General features: G+C 45.4%; 1 protein-coding gene across 10 annotated transcripts in view; it reads left to right on the forward strand.

The window, feature by feature from the left end:
* NARS2 (asparaginyl-tRNA synthetase 2, mitochondrial) overlaps positions 1–17536 on the forward strand; it is a 68316-nt gene that overhangs the window by 19310 nt on the left and 31470 nt on the right. For 9 of the 10 annotated variants that reach the window (XM_065412154.1, XM_065412162.1, XM_065412197.1 and 6 more), the window contains one exon: positions 2854–2954. The exons of the other annotated variant lie outside the window; for it this stretch is intronic. In XM_065412154.1, coding sequence (XP_065268226.1) covers positions 2854–2954 — 101 coding nt within the window. The remainder of the gene's footprint in view (positions 1–2853; positions 2955–17536) is intronic. 10 annotated transcript variants of the gene reach the window in all.

Raw genomic sequence — 17536 nt, forward strand, 5'->3', positions numbered from 1 at the left:
TGTTGCCCTTCCTACTATAACCCTGCCTTTTGATTGCCTCACAATATAAGTTATGCTCTCTTGCAATAACATACACTTAAATTACATGACCATTTACATACACTTCAAGCAAAATTCAGAGTTGCTAACGCACTTCTAGTCCTACAGGCCTGTATAACTGAAGTAAGAAGAATTGCATATTTTTAGCTTTCTCCAAGCGCCCCACAGTGGCATATAAATGTGCATCCCCCACTTCTGTTACAAAGTAAATTTCTTTATTATTGCTATTTGCATTACAGTAATGCTTGGAGGCACCAGCAACAATCAAGGCCCCACTATGCTGTACACCTAGTAAGAGTTGGTCCGTGTCCTGAAGAACTTGGTCTTACACGACAAAGGAAGTGCTCTTCTTCCCATTGTACAAATGAGAGACTGAGGCACAGCGAGATTGTGACTCATCCAAGGTCATGCCAGGCATCTTTGGCAGAGCCAGGGAGCTAGACCCAGTTCTCCTGAGTCCCAGTGCAGTGCATTATCCACAAGACCTTCCTCCCTAGCTCCTTTCTGTTGCACTCGATGGCTTTTTCCCCTTGTCTGTCTTTTTGCTTTCTATTACCACATTAGTAAATTATTTCAGAGCCATATAATAACCTTAGGGATGCAACAAAGTATTAAGGGCCATATCCTGCACTTGATAAGTATCCTACCATTGAAGTCAGCGGGAACCAGGCCTCTACCAAAATTTGGCCTAGTCATGTGCTTATAATGCACCAATCCTGTAAACGCTTAAGCACATGCATAAATTGACTCATCTGACTAGTCCCGTTGATTTTGATGGGACTGTTCATGTGAGTATTTAGACATGTGCAGGATTGGGAGGGGCATAGTTTTCTGGGTACTTTTCTAATAGCTGAACACACTGCTGTCTTACAGAAAATTGTTTATAATGCAGTTCATTCTGTTGCTGGGGTGGGGGGTTGGGAATAGGAATGTGTATTTGTTATAAACCATGTTTCATGGTTTATATAAACAGGCAGTCCAGTGTTCCCTCTACTTTTTCCCACCCATGTGCAGAATTAATTTTATGTGCACCAATATGGAGGTGATGTGTGACACATCACCTCCATATTGGTGCACAACAAAATTCATGTGGCGGGGTAGGGCCGAGGGGTTCAGAGTGTGGGAGAGGGTTCAGAGCTGGGGCAGAGGGTTGGGGTGTGGCGGGGGGGGAGGGGTGAGGGCTCCAGCTGGGGATGCGTGCTTTGGGGTGGGGCCGGGAATGAGGGGATTGGGATGTGGGTGGGTGCTCAGGGCTAGGGCAGAGGGTTGGGGTGCGGGGAGGGTGTGGGCTCTGGGGTGGGGCTGGGTATGAGGGGCTTGGGGTGCAGGCTGTCCCAGGGCTCTGGTGGAGAGAGAGGACTCCCCCAGCTCTCTCTTCCCGCAGCAGCACCTGGGCTGGGGGGAAGGAGTGCCTCTCCCCGCCATGGCAGATCTGGCCGGGCCGGGGGAAGGGCTCCTTTCCCCGGCAGCTCTGGCAGGGCTGGGCTGGGGGAAGGGCTCCTCGATCCGGCTGGGCTGGGCAGGGGGAGAGGCGCCTCTCCCCGGCTGCTCTGGAGGGGCTGGGCCAGGCTGGGCCAGGGGACCTGCATGGCCCTATATAGCCTGCTGCTCGGCTGCACAGCCACGCAGCTTACAGGGAACCTAGGCAGGCACCCTAAATCATGTGTCCCTCTCCACTCTCCCATATATGCAATTTATAACTAGTTAATGACTTAAATACATTGACATGCAACTACTTTCTAAATCAGGGGTGGGCAAACTACTGTTGAGGGCCGCATCCGGCCCTCCATATGTTTTAATCCGGCCCTCGAGCTCCCGCTGGGGAGCGGGGTCAGGGGCTTGTCCCGCTCCGTGCAGCTCCTGGAAGCAGCAGCATGTTTTCCCTCCGGTTCCTACGTGTAGGGGCAGCCAGGGGGCTCCGCACACTGCCCCTGGCCCAAGCGCGGCCCCCGCAGAGCTGCCTGGCCATGCCTCCACGTAGGAGCCATGGGGGGGACATGCCGCTGCATCTGGGAGCTGCTTGAGGTAAGCGCCGCCAAGAGCCTGCACCTCGACCCCCTACGGTGCCCCAACCCCCTTTCCCAGCCCTGATCACCCTCCAAACCCCTCGGTCTCAGCCCAGAGCACCCTCCTGTACTTCCAACCCCTCATCCCCAGCCCCACCCCAGACCCCGCACCTCCAGCCGGAGCCTTCACCCTCTCCCGCACCCCAACCCCCAATTTCGTGAGCATTCATGGCCCGCCATACAATTTCCATACCCAGATGTGGCCCTCGGGCCAAAAAGTTTGCCCACCTCTGGTCTAAATGCTCCTCAAGAGACAATGAAGAATCTCTTTTTGGTATATTTCCAACTTTGGAGTTGGTTTCTCTCCCCCTCCCCCTACAGATGTTCTGTAGACTACTTCAGTGACAACAGGTGATACCATCTTAAATCACGCTGAGGCCCTGTCTAGACTGGAGATTAGTCCCAGGTTCTCATGCAAATCATGGCTTTCCCTGTCTACATTAGGGGTTTGCATGGTGCAGCTGTGCTGAAATAGGAGGTAATTGCCAAGTTAGTAAAGGCCCCAAACTGATTTTGAAATGGACTCACCTTGAACTACTTTTAAAACCAATTTGACAATGCTCCTGGTGTAGACAAACCCCTGGTGTATGGCTTTACTCCTGGAAGCATGGGACCTTGTCCTGTTCTTTTTTTCATTTGGATTGAAGCACCTGTAATTTTCAGAGGAGGGGCATGAATGATAAATTAGGAGCCATGATCCTTAATTGTCGTTTAATAGTCTGGCATGTTGTGTGTTCTTGACTTACAGACATCAAATAAAGTACAGGAACCTGGGGAAAACTCCCATTTCTTCAATGTTCCTGCCTTCCTGACGGTCTCTGGACAACTCCATCTGGAAGTGATGGCTGGGTATGGAAATCTTTTCTCTTGACCTAATGGAGCCTCATAAAACTTGGTCACAGCTTCAGTCCACTAGACTTTGTTTCACATGTTCCACCTTCCGTGTGCTTGCCAAACACCCAGTTGGGCAACGTTTTGTGTTCAGTGCTGGAGAGTCCAAATCACTGTTTGGAGAAAGCTGGATTCCATTTGAATTCTGGAGAACGAGTTAGGGTGTAAATTTAAGATACATACACTCCTCCATTTCCCCCCCCCCCCCCCGAAGAAGGTCAATGAGAGGTTGGCACAGAGCTCCAGGCTGGGACATGACTTTTATGTAATAACTTAGTTATTATCATTGTCCAGGACCTTATGATCACATCCAGCATCGCTCAATGGGTAAATCTGTTTCCATTTAGGCCAGTGTTGTTCCTGTTCTTTGTTTCTCTTCCTTCCCCATCCTCCTTTCTCTGTTTCTATCCCTTTCCCCTGTATTTGTGTGCTTCCTCTCTTCTTCCCTCTGCATCTTCTTCCCTGCAGAACTCTCCGTGCTTACCATACTTTTGCTCCCAACACCTCCCCTTTTCCAACTGTGAAAGTAATCAGCAATTGAATAGTTGATATTGCAGTGTTGTCATTAGCCTTCAATGTTAACACCCCCTGAGATTTAGGGGATGTGAGAATTCACACCTACCAGTGCCACTGTTTCAGTCTCCTGCATACTCGGGTCTGGTCTACACTAAGCTTTCACAATGATTTAAGTTAATTGTTAGATTAAACCAGTGGGTACCCCTCCCCATGTGTCGGTGTCATTCTGTTGACACAAAGGTGTTTCTCTCAGGGCTTATCTTCACTACCGGGGAGATCTACACTGCTGCAATCGATGCAGCGGGTGTCAATTTAGCGGGTCTAGTGAAGACCCACTAAATCGACAGCAGAGTGCTCTCTGGTCGGCCCATCTTACTCTTCTTGGGGAGCTTGAGTAGTGAAGTCGACTGGAGAGCGTCTCCCAGCGACGCAGCGCAGTGAAGACACCAGGGTAAGTCGACCTAAGCTACATCAACTCCAGCTACATTATTCACGTTGCTGGAGTAGCGTACCTTAGGTCGACTTACCCCGGTAGTGAAGACAAGCCCTCACTATAGCTGCATTGCACTGATTAAGTCTGTGCTTCTCCTGATTGAACGAAATTGGTGTAAAAACTGAGCATTTAGCAGGCCCAGAAAGACAGTAGTGTGTCAGCTTACCACGCAGAGCACATTAGGAAGGTTATCCTCGTAACCACAGGGGAGAGAAACCTTTATTTTTTAATAAACGCTTTGGTTCTGAAGAATTGAATGTCCAATGGCATCCTCAGAAATACATCACACAGGCTGGATGTAGCCCACAAGTCAGGTGTTTGAAATCTCTGAGTTAGAGAACAGGATGGGGAGACTTGGGTGCTAGTGTGGTCTCTACTGCATATTTGCTGTGTGACCCTGGCAAAAGGCATTCTTGCCTCAGTTTGCCCATTGAAGAACTGGGTATAATAACCTACTTCACGCTGCTGTTGCAAAGCTAATTGATTGTCAGTAAACAATCTTCCTCTGATAGAGTCCAGGCCAGAGAGAAGTAAAACTTGTATAGTATCGTATATCCATTGAACGCTATGGGTGAAATCCTGATCTCGGTGAAATCAATTGCAGAACTCCCCATCACTGCAATAGGGCCAAGATTTCACCCTTAGAGATTGAGGATATAAGGTGCTGTGGAAGTTTCACTTCTCTCTGGCTTGGGCTCTAACAGCCCACCAAAGCGGCTAAGGTCAGCTGAGGTGCTCATGCTAAGTTTTCACGAGAGTGGATATGCTTGGCAGAGTGTCCTTGATATGCTCTTTGACTTGCTGCCCCTGCTGTTCTGACAGCAGTGGAGCTTACTGACAGCCTAAGGCTAGTATATCCTCCAGGGCAGTTGTCTGCAGGATGGGGAGCTGATGAGAGAGTTGAGAGAAGGCTGGTTATTTGTAGGGGGGGAGGTGTCTTTCTGCACCTCTGAAAAAAGGTGGGATTTTATTTGTGTGTGTGGTGACATTACATCCATGCCCAATGACCTTTATTGGAGGACATACTCCTATAAATCAAATAAGGATGAAATGGTATTTTAACGTAATAACATCTCCATTAAATTAGTCTCTCTTCTCAGAATAGCACACAGCCTACTCTGGGACTAGACAGAAAACTAATTGAACAAATACTGGGTCTTCTAAATATTACTCCAGTGGCATCATTCAGATGTTCCGCATTATCTAAAAAGGAAAAAAAATGTGGGGCCTTGTCTCACACAGTACAGTATGTTATAGCTTCATGTTTTATTCTGCATTAACATGTTGTTTTTCCAGGCATTTTAAATGACCAAATGCCAACTAAATTTAGATGAGCTATATTTATCCTTGATGATCTATAGCTGTTCTGTGAACCTGCTCCTCTTATTTTTTTTTTTTTTGTTAAGCACAACATATTTCTGAGGTTTATCACCGAAATGCTATTAAATAGCTCAATCTTCAAAAACAGACCAAGTGAGAAGTCGCTGTGGGCTCAAAAATATCAGTCATGGAGATGCACCTCTACCCCGATATAACGCTGTCCTTGGGAGCCAAAAAATCTTACTATGTTAAATAAATAAATAAATAAATAAATGGAGATATACCTATCTCCTAGAACTGGAAGGGACCTCGAAAGGTCATCGAGTCCAGCCCCCTGCCTTCACTAGCAGGACCAAGTACTGATTTTTCCCCAGATCCCTAAGTGGCCCCCTCAAGGATTGAGCTCACAACCCTGGGTTTAGTAGGCCAATGCTCAAACCACTGAGCTATCCCTATCCCCTAGGTGTTATGGGTGAAACCGCATTATATCGAATTTGCTTTGATCCGCCGGAGCACTGCTTTACCGCGTTATATCTGAATTCGTGTTATATCGGGTCGCGTTATATCGGGGTAGAGGTGTACATCATAGTTTCGTTAAGATATTAACTGTAACATAAGAGCTGCCATACTGGGTCAGACCATGGTCCATCTTGCCCAGTATCCTGTCTCCATCAGTGGCCTATGCCAGAGCTTCGGGGTGGGTGTACAGAACAGGGCAATTAAGGAGTGATCCACTTATCTTCCACTTCTGGTAGTCAGAAGTTTAGGGTTGCTCCAAGCATGGGGTGGAATCCCTGACCATCTTGACTAATAACCATTGATAGACTTATCCTCCATCTAGCTTATCTAGTTCTTTTTTCAACCCAGTTATACTTTTGGCCATCACAACATCCCATGGCAACGAGTTCCACAGGTTAACTGTGCATTGTGTGAGAAATTACTTCCTCTTGCTGCCTGTTAATTTCATTGGATGACCCCTGGTTTTTGTATTGTGTGTAAGGGAAAACACTTCTCTATTCACTTTCCATACCATTCATGATTTTATAGACCTTTATCATATGCCCCTTCATTCTCTTTTCTCAGCTGAGCAACCCTAATCTTTTTAGTGTCTCCATGTAGGGAAGCCGTTCCATACCCTTGATCATCTTTGTTGCCCTTCTCTGAATCTTTTCCAATTCCACTATATCCTTTTTTGAGGTGGGATGACCAGAACTGGACACAGTATTCAAGGTGTGGGCTCACCATGGATTTATATAGTGGCATTATGATATTTTCAGTCTCATTATCTATCCTTTTCCTAAAAGTTCCTAACTTACTGTTAGCCTTTTTGACTGCTGCTGCGCATTGAGTGAAAGTTTTCAGAGAACTGTCCACGGTGACTCCAAGATCTCTTTATTGGGTGATAATGGCTAATGTATAACCCATCATAGTATTTATAGAGTTGGGATTATTTTTTCCATTGTGCATTACTTTTCACTCATCAATGTTGAATTTCATCTGTCATTTTGTTGCCTAGTCACCTAGTTTTGTGAGATCCCTTTGTAACTCCTAGCAATCTGCTTTGAACTTACAAAATTATTCAAGATAGTTATCATCTGCAAACTTTGCCACTTTACTTTTCAGCCCCTTTTCCAGACTGTTAATGAATATTAATGAATATGTTGAACAGCACAGATCCCAGTACAGATCCTTGGGGGACCCCGCTGTTCATCTCTCACCATTGTGACTGTTTATTCCTAACCTTTGTTTCCTATCTTTCAACCAGTTACTGATTCATGAGAGGACCTTTCCTCTTATCCCATGGCTGCTTTACTTTCCTTAAGAGTCTTTGGTGATGGAATTTCTCAGCGGCTTTCTGAAAATCCAAGTACGCTGTATCAACTGGATCACCCTTATCCACATGTTTGTTGACTCCCTCAAAGAATTCAAATAGATTGGTGAGGCATGATTTCCCTTTACGAAAACCGTGTTGACACTTCCCCAACAAACCATGTCCATTTATGTGTTGGATAATTCTGTTCCTTATTATAGTTTCAACCAGTTTACCCGGTACTGAAGTTAGGCTCACCAGCCTGTAATTGCCAGCATCTCCTATCAAGCCCTTTTTATAAATTGGCCTGACATTAGCTACCTTCCAGTCATCTGGTACAGAAGCTTCTTCTTCTTTCTTCTTTTTTCTTTATGCCGCTTTTCCTGGTGAGTGTCATGGCGGCGGCAGCATGGAGAGTAGGGAGGACCAGACCTCCCTTTCCTCCACAACAGGTGTCAGCTGCTTCTGGGGGATTCTCCAGCGTTCCCAGGCCAGCAGGGAGATATAATCCCTCCAGCATGTGCTGGGTCGGCCTTGGGGCCTCCTCCCACTGGGACGTGCTCAGTAGAGTTCCAAAGGAGGCCTCCCAGCGGGCATCTTTATCAGGTGCCCAAACCACCTCAACTAGCTCCTCTCAATCCGGAGGAGTAGCAGCTCTACTCCAAGGTTCTCCCGAATAGCCGAGCCCCTCACCCTATCTTGGAGAGTAAGCCCACCCACCGTGCGGAGAAACCTCATTTCCGCTGCTTGTACCCGCGATCTCGTCCTTTCGGTCATTACCCAAAGTTCATGACCATAGGTGAGGATGGGGACATACATTGACCTTTAAACCAAGAGCTTTGTCCTGGTTCCTAAGGATTTTTGGGGAAAACCCTGTTCCATCTTCCCCATGTAGCCAGGTCCTGCCCTGGCTTGCTTTGGAAACAGGAGTGGGCAGATACCTTCAGAAGTCTATTAGTAGCAGGGATGGAGCAAAACAGGGATGGAAGACAGGAAATAGCTCTGGGTTCAGATACCATCCAGCGAGGGCAGTAAGAAACAGGAAAGCAGGGCTTACGAAGAACATTGAAGAGAGCTTATTGAGAAGATGGAAGAGAGTGTGGTTGGGTTGAATGGGTAAAAGCAGAGGTTCCTCAGCTGCTCTTCCCAAGCATAGAGCCATTGGGATGAGCAGACAGTTTGTTGGTAAATAGCCTTTGGGAACAGTTTTGGATATTTCTCTTTCTTCCCTGTGCCTCACTGCAAATTCTTTAGTGACCCACAAGGTCTTGCCTAGAGCTGGAACTGTATTTAGCTTTTGCTGCCATAGTATCTAGAAACTTGGTTTAAAAAAGAAGACTCAGCAGGAACTGCTTTTACTCCCGGAGAAAGACTGAGACGATGTTCACCGCACCCCACTCACTCAGTCTGATCCCACAGGAATGGCCTGATTTTCAGTGTAAAAGCAAAGTAACCTTTATAACCAACATTTTTGAATTGGCTATTGATTGTATTTAAACAGAAGGCTGGTCTAGACCTTAACTGTAGGCGGCCCGCTATAGTTAGCCATAGCTTTTGCCTAATTTCCTACGTATTTCCTGCTAGTTACTTTCTCTGAGGCATGGGTGTTTTTCTTCACTCATTCATCTATTCAGGTTCGTGTCTGTCCCTCATCACTGTAGTAGTCTGTGTTTGTACAGCACATATCACAATGGGGTGCTGGTCAATGACAGGCTTCTTGGTGCTGCCACAATAGTCATCATAATTAAGCAACCTGACTAGCATTTGTCACAGATTATGTCCCTTTGTAATCCTAAAAACAGAGACTTCTGAGATTTTATTTGCAGCTCACCTTAGGGCACCGTTTCCCAGCATGCTAGGTATGCCCCCTGAGAGGGTGCGAAGTATTAGCTGCGGTGACGGGTGCAGATCGGCATCTCAGCTATTCTCCAGAGTCTCAGCTTTAAGGTTAAGACTCTGGCTGTTCTAGTTGCACAGAGAATCTAAAAATCTTGGCCGATGTGTAACAATGCAACATTGTCTGCCTAAGTTTGCTGAGAGCCTGAAAAAATAGCCCTGAGGTGTGAACTGCCCTATTCTTTTTGCTGGCTGCTCAGATGTCAGTGATACTTGAAATGTCAATATTTCACTGCTCATCCGAACATGGAAGAAAGAAGTAGTGTCACACTAGGAGGATCTACGCTATTTGCTGAGACTGACCACTCATTTTAGGATAGGCATTAACAACACAGAGCAGATGACCCAGTTGGTTTCATTTTCCTGAAGAAGGCTTAGCTTTCAGAAGGTTGGGAAATGCTGCCTTAAAGAATGATGAAATTTGATGCTTAAATGGCTTCTTAATTATGCAGCACATGAAAGGAGATTCCCTCCTGTATTCTCTTCAGGCACATCATTGCTCTGCCTTGTACAATCTTAAATACTTTTGGATGCAGATGCATGAATGATGTATAGTACCTATTCAGCATCCCTGCTGTTAAGAGTTACCAAGTGTAAGGTGTAATTGGCTAATTTATCTTGGATCCTTTTAAAACAAAACTCTTCATGAAGTGTCTTGTGCAACATTTGTCTGAATCACACTCGTAATACAGACTCTTGAAATTAGATGGCAAACTAACTTCCATTAATTAGACTGGTACAGACACTTAATTGGAGTTATAAAAAGCAGCCATGACATGTCTGTTTTAATTCAATTACTGCACACCACAGTCTTGTTTGTAATTGCTCTAGTGATTTTTAATTACTTTTTTTTATTTGGTGGGAGTGCGATTTTAGTGTTTAAAGCAGGGGACCTGGGAATTGGGACTCCTGCTCAGAGGTTCGCAACTCGCTTGGACAAGCTGTTTGACCTCTCTCTACTCATCTGTAAACTGGGGTGACATCCCTGGGGGTACAGTCAGTACAAGAGATGTGCTAGGTGGACAGTCGGCATGGCGAGACGTCCTCTAGTTGAGGCACACGCTATAGGGCTTGATGCAGGGATGATCTGAAGTAAATAAGATGAAATTCAATAAGGACAAATGCAAAGTACTCCACTTAGGAAGGAGTAATCAGTTGCACACATACAAAATGGGAAATGACTGCCTAGGAGGGAGTACTGCGGAATGGGATCTGGGGGTAATAGTGGACCACAAGCTAAATATCAGTCAACAGTGTAACACTGTTGAGAAAAAAGCGAACATCATTCTGCGATGTATTAGCAGGAGTGTTGTAAGCAAGACACGAGAAGCAATTCTTCCGCGCTATTCTGTGCTGATTAGGCCTCAGCTGGAGTATTGTGTCCAGTTCTAGGCGCCACATTTCAGGAAAGATGTGGACAAATTGGAGAAAGTCCAAAGAAGAGCAACAAAAATGATTAAAGGTTTAGAAAACATGACCTATGAGGGAAGATTGAAAAAATTGGGTTTGTTTAGTCTGGAGAAGAGAAGACTGAGAGGGGACATGATAAAAGTTTTCAAGTATATAAAAGGTTGCTACAAGGAGGAGGGAGAAAAATTGTTCTTAACCTCTGAGGATAGGACAAGAAGCAATGGGCTTAAATTGCAGCCAGGGCGGTTTAGGTTGGTCACAAGGAAAAACTTCCTAACTGTCAGGGGGGTTAAGCACTGGAATAAATTGCCTAGGGAGGTTGTGGAATCTCCATTGTTAGAGGGCTTTCCCTTTCCCCTTCCACTTCCCTGGTTCTTGTCACGCAGACAGCAAGCAAAGACCAGAAGGCCGAAGTGCAGACAATGTGATGTTTATTGGGGTTAGTTTCCAAGCAAGCATATTCCGAAGCCCTTCACACCAGTCAGGCTTATCTCTGAACGCCGATAGAGCCTGTTCCCCAGTGTTCCGTTCCCAGCTCTGACGCCGCAGAGCGTTTACCGTGTGTCCCCCTTCCCAGCTCTGACACCGCAAAGCCTTGCCTGTGTCCCTGTTCCCCATTCCCTGTTCCTGTTCCCCCACCTTAGCAAGCATGATTCCAATTTCCCTTCCCCCCACTTCCTGTTTGACCCCAGTTTGTATAGTAATATTCTCAGCTCTACCTTAACCAATCATTTTACTGAAATTTAACTAACCAATCCTAACATATTATAACTTAAGTCTCTAACCAATTATATCCCACTACCCTAACTAACTTACACCTAGCAAAATTTATTATACAGCAGACTGAAACAATTAGAGAACCAGACAGATTAACAACAGAAAAGTGGCAGGTTTCAGAGGGGTAGCCGTGTTAGTCTGTATCAGCAAAAACAACAAGGAGTCCTTGTGGTACCTTAGAGACTAACAGATGTATTTGGGCATAAGCTTTTGTGGGCTAAAACCCACTTCATGAGATGCATGGAGTGAAAAATACAGTAGGCAGGTATAAATATACAGCACATGAAAAGATGGGAGTTGCCTTACCAAGTGGGGAGGGGGGAAGGGGTCAATGCTAACAAGGCCAAATCAATCAGGGTGGATGTGACCCATTCTCAGCAGTTGACAAGAAGGTGTGAGTATCAACAGAGAGAAAATTACTTTTTGTAGTGACCCAGCCACTCCCAGTCTTTATTCAGGCCAAATTTGATGATGTCAAGTTTGCAAATTAATTCCAGCTCGTCAGTTTTTCATTTAAGTTTGTTTTTGAAGTTTTTTTGTTGAAGAATGGCCACTTTTAAGTCTGTTATTGAGTGTCCAGGGAGATTGAAGTGTTCCCTACTGGTTTTTGAATGTTACAATCCTTGATGTCTGAGTTGTATCCATTTATTCTTTTGCATAGACACTGTCCGGTTTGGCCAATGTACATGGCAGAGGGGCATTGCTGGCACATGATGGCATATATCACATTGGTAGATGTGCAGGTGAACGAGCCCCTGATGGTGTGGCTGATGTAGTTAGGTCCTATGATGGTGTCCCTTGAATAGATATGCGGACAGAGTTGGCAGCAGGGTTTGTTGCAGGGGTTGGTTCCTGGGTTAGTGTTTTTGTTGTGTGGTGTGTAGTTGCTGGTGAGTATTTGCTTCAGGTTGGGGGGCTGTCTGTAAATGAGGACTGGGCTATCTCCGAAGGTCTGTGAGAGTGAGGGATCATACTCCAGGATAGCTTGTAGATCCTTGATGATGCGCTGGAGAGGTTTTAGTTGGGGGCTGTAGGTGACGGCTAGTGCCGTTCTGAAAAGTGGGGGCCATAAAGATAAAACATACAGAAATGAGGGTTTCACAACCAATGATAAGTTATTTCTTGCCGGACAGGATGCTATCAAACTAAGTTTTCTTTAACCATCTTAAGATCTGTTTAAAACTTCAGAAAAACCAAAAGTGTGAGAGAGGGGGCTGGGGTGGAAAGCAACCAATTAACTGTGTGAAGTTGTTTTAAAGTTCAGGCTAACAGCAGCAAATTAAGTAAACTGAGGAGGAGGAGAAGGAAAAGAAGAAACGGGTATAGTTAGCTCTGAGCCAAGCGTAGGGCTCCTGGGGTTGAAACCGTTGGGGACGGTTTAGGTTGGACATTAGGAAAAACTTCCTAACTGGCAGGGTAGTTAAGCACTGGAATAAATTGCCTAGGGAGGTTGTGGAATCTCCATCGTTGGAGATTTTTAAGAGCAGGTTAGACAAACACCTGTCAGAGATGGTCTATATAATACTTAGTCCTGCCATGAGTGCAGGGGACTGGACTAGATGACCTCTCAAGGTCCCTTCCAGTCCTATGATTCTATGATGATTAACTGGGTGAAATTATCTGGGTTGTGTTATGCAGGCGGTCAGATTAAATCATAATGGTACCTCTTGGTTTTAACACGCATTACAAGCAGTAACTAGATTGATAGATTGTAAGTTCCTCTGATGAAAGATGCTCTCTATGGAAGTTCAAAGTATAATTCATGTCAAAAGTCAGTCGCGTGTATTTATTCTGAATCAAGAGCTTTGTAAAGGGAAGAATTATCAACACCCACTTTCTCGGATTACCTGTTGTCACCCCTCTTCTAAGCAGTAACAGATTAATAGACTTTAAGACCAGAAGGCACCGCGAAGTCTGGCCTTCTGTGTGACACAAGCCATAGAACTTCATCCATAGCTCAGAGCCTTACAGGGCAGCTTCACATGCATGTGTAGATACACCAGTCCTGGAACAGAAGTGGTCCCATCTTTCAAAACTCAGCCCACACACCAATGCCTGGTTCGTAGGGAGCCAGCTGTATCTCAGGAACTGACTGTAGTTCGCTTAAGGCAAAAAGCAAACTCTCTTGCTACTTTCCACACCTCCCCTAAAACAAACCGATTGCATCACAAAACAAGCAACAACAAGCATTTCTTTAAAGATGAACAGTGCTTGCACCCTAAGAAAAAGAAAGTGGAAGTGATGGCAACACTACCTGGCGAACGTTGCCATAACCACTTTTTCCCCAGGTTTTTAGTATAGTCATTCATTTGTTTTGCATGCTGTAGGTTTTGAAGCCTTAAATACTTGGATCCAAACTTTTAAAGGGGCCTCAACTGTGTCTCCATTCGTATATCGGTGCAGCTGTGTGTGTAATTTTTGAGCACTGTTTGTGTGCATGCAATCAGTAGAGTACAGGGACTACACATAGTTTGAAAAATTGACGCTTTAAAATACTCTTTAAAGCCACTCCACTGCAGTTTGAGGAGGGTGTGCATTCTTTCCAGCATAGAGGGTAAAGATGGGACACAACAGCTTTCATTAAAGTCATGTTCTTTGCCCCTCTCATGATCCGGTTTTGAATGAAATCTTTGCTACATATTTTATCTAAATTTGGAGAACATTTTGTATCATTCCTCTGAAATGTCCCAGTTAGCTAAGACATGGGAATGGTTATTTGAACTAGTGCCTAAAAACTGGTGTACTGTCTTTCATCAGAAAGATTTGAGCTACCATTGCTAATCTGGAGGCTTTATTGATTTTTTTTTTTTTTTTTTTTTTAAATAAAGTGATTTGAAGCAAATTAAAACCAGGGAAAAACAAAACTCCATTGAAAATAACACGTCATGTAGTAAATGCAGAGGAGTAGTGCTTAGGAGAGTTCCGTTCTATTTGTGGTCCAGCCATAAGCTTGCAGTATGGCTTTGAAGCAATTCACTTTACCTCTATGCGCTGTGGTTGCCCCATCTGTAAAATACGGATAATGCACAGGTGTGTTGTGAGGCTTAATTCATTAATGTATGTCAAGTGCTTAGAGGGCCTGGGGTGGCAGGTGGCTGTAGAAATGCAAAGTATAGGATTAATATTTATTTATTTATTAGATGATATGAATATGCCCGGATCTGTGTCAAGCTGACCTGGGTGACCCTATATTAATTTAGTTTGGTGCCCCCCTCACTGTCTTTATCCCCAATTCCTTGCACCAAGAGCAGAACTGATGGAATTGCAACTGGAGAGAGCCAGGCCTCTAGGTATGGTGGTGCTATTGTTCTGGGCCCGCTCTTCATCCTGCAGCGGGCGCAGAGCTCCGTTTGCCCCTTGCCAGTCACGGTGCGGGAGACTGCTGCCTGATCTGACTGGCTGGTGGCAGAAGTTTGGCACTTCTCAGTCCCTGCCTGTCTAACCATCTCAGACAGCAGCTTGTTTTTGGCTGTGTACAGAAGGAAGTATAATTCCACCTTGTCACATCAAGTATTGAAACAGCAGCCATCTGCTAAAGCCTCAAGCCACCCTCGCATTGCATGAGCAAATGGTCGAGGTGTATCTTTCCACATCTGTAGTTATTGGTAGAGCTGATCAAAAATACTATATTTTACGGAAATTATTTCAAAATGAATTTTTCTGATTTTTTTCAACAAAAATCCCCAAAACCTGAAAAAATACATTGTGTTTTTTTTTAAACTAAAAAAATGGACTTTTTGTCCCCTCCCCCCCCCCCCATGTCTATTTTTCAAATGAAGGCGGGGGGGGGGAAGTTGGGGGGAAATCAAATGTTTTGCTTTTTCTCAAGTTTTTGAAAACAAATATTCATTGAAAACATTTGTTTTCAAAGAAAGGCCATTTTTCATCGTGAAAGGAGTTTCAGATAAAGAATGTGCGCCGGCTCCAGCCAGCAGCCCCGTTCTATCTCCTTTCCTCCCGCTGACTTTCTTAGGATCGGTGGGTGCTCAGCTTCTCTAACAGACTGGCCCTGTGTGCGTTGGCTCTGCCTGCTTGAACGAGCAACAGCGTATAGTGCTTTGTATCCTGAACGGTCCCGTGGCCTGTCGCGAACCGCAGCGTTGCTTAAAGGCAGCCTCCCCTGAGTTTAGAGTGGCAGCCAGTCTTGGCCTTGGACATTGGGACAAAATCCTCCATTTATGGAAAGTGCCTGGGGAGCAGGTCGGCCCTCGGTGATAAAAGCCTTGCAAAATGAGCAAGGTCAGGTGAAATACAATGGAACTGTGTAAGAATGAGCATTTTTTGCACTCCTCTTCAGCTTCCCCTTCCTCCAGAGAGGACAGCATGCTGAGGAAGGTCAGCCTCCGGTGCTTTGCCATCCTTATCTGCTGCTCCTGCTTTCTATTGACGTCATGCCTTGCTTTCCACCCTTGGATTGAAACACTTTTTAGGTTTTTGATCTGACTTTTAAGAAAGGGCCTTTCATCTGGGAGCAAACCGTGGGGGTGGAGGGTCAGCAAAGAGAACACTATCCTTGTAAGTCACATTCTGTGTCCACTTACTCTTGTTTCAGAAAAGGATTTATTCCCACTCAGCACAGGTTGCGTTCTGGCTCAGATCTGCCCGGAAGACCCATTGCAGTGATTCTCTTTGTGTTGGCAATGCACCTGCAACTTTGGGAGCACTGCAGCAAAACACATAAGAAGTAATAAATGTGGGTATATGTGGTCTAGTAGCTAGCCCTGAGTCAGGACTCCTGGGTCCTATTCCCAGCTTTGTCCCTAACTTGCTGCGTGATGGTTATTAAGCTGACTACGTAAAAGGGCTCAGAGGTATATTTGATTAGTTCAGTGACACAAGTACATCTTTATTATTCCTGCAAAGCCGTCGCTGTGAGCGGGGGAGCTGGATCCTTTCCTTGCCCATGAGTGATTAGCAGAATTGTTAGCTAAATTTGAATTGCAGCCTAAAAGTCATCATGGAGCTGGGTGGCTGAGACCAGGTCTACAGTGTTGCTATGCTGGTTTAGAGGGGTGCTTTTAAGCCAGTTTAAACTGGTGTAGCTTTGGGCCTCTTACATTGGTTTAAGCCTAGCTCTTACCAGTTTAACATGCTCCTGAAATAGTTTTTTAAATCGACTTGAGTGAAACCAACATAACTTTTACATGTAGACGAGCCCTGAGAAAGGGAAGTGGGGATAGCCAGCCATCAGCTGCCTGCCTACTCCCCACGAAATGGGTCAAATGATAGAGAACCAGGAGGATTTCAATAGCAAGGGAAATAGAGTTGTTGGAGTGGAGAGAAATGGTCATTTCCCACTGGGTCTTGGTTTCCCTTGGTTCTGGGAATATACACACAGATCGGACTCGACTAATGATCTCTGAGTACAGTACAAAGACATGGACCACAAGGGCTCAATCCTGTAAGGTGCTCAGCGCTCTGGCCCCAATCCAACAAAGCACTTAGGCATGTGCTTAACTTGGAACATGTAAGTAGTTCCATTGACTTAGCTGGGGCCAGTCACATGCCTACAGTTAAGCATGTGCCTCAGCGCTATGCTGGATCGGGGCCAGAGTGTTCAGCATCTTACAGGATGACGCCCTACTAGATTTAACATGCTGGTGCCTTAGGATGTGTGCTTTGTGTGGTACAGTACAATGTTGGGCTCCAGACTGGGAGTGAATGAAATCAAATACCAGTTTTGGAGAGAGAGCAGTTTATTAAAGGTAGCACTGCACTCTGCTAGTGCTGTTTTCATTCAGATGGTGTCTATTAGCTATGTGAACAGTCAGCTCAGTCCTGCTTTGTGTGAAATTGGCTACCAAGGGTCTTGTTTCAAAGCCTGTTTTGTGTTCCTGTGGTAGCATATTTCAGGACAGTATTACAGACAATAATGCCCCAGCTGCCACGCTCTGGCACATGTTCGGGTTTGTCTGGTATTCTCTTCCCCCCCCCCCCCCCCGACCCACACACACACCCCACCCCCGTTGCATCTGAGGACATAAAAGGGCCTGATTTTCAGAGGTGCTGAGAACCGTCAGCTCCCATTGACTTCAGTTGGGATTGAGGGTGCTCAGTACTTTTTGGGATTCTCCATCGCTGACCGTTTTTAAATCAAGATTGGATCTGTTTCTAAAGGATCTGCTCTAGGAATTGTTTTGGGGAAGTTCTATGGCCTTTGTTATACTGGAGGTCAGACTAGATGATCACAGTTGTCCTCTCTGGCCTTGGAATCTGTGAATCTTATGAAAACTAAGCCCCTGATTTTCAAATGTCACTTTCAAACACTAAGGTTCTGTCTGTACTGTGATAAAAAACTTGTGGCACCGAGTCTCAGAG

This window comes from Emys orbicularis, chromosome 1 (genome assembly GCF_028017835.1).
Source record: "Emys orbicularis isolate rEmyOrb1 chromosome 1, rEmyOrb1.hap1, whole genome shotgun sequence".
NCBI classification, from domain to species: domain Eukaryota; kingdom Metazoa; phylum Chordata; order Testudines; family Emydidae; genus Emys; species Emys orbicularis.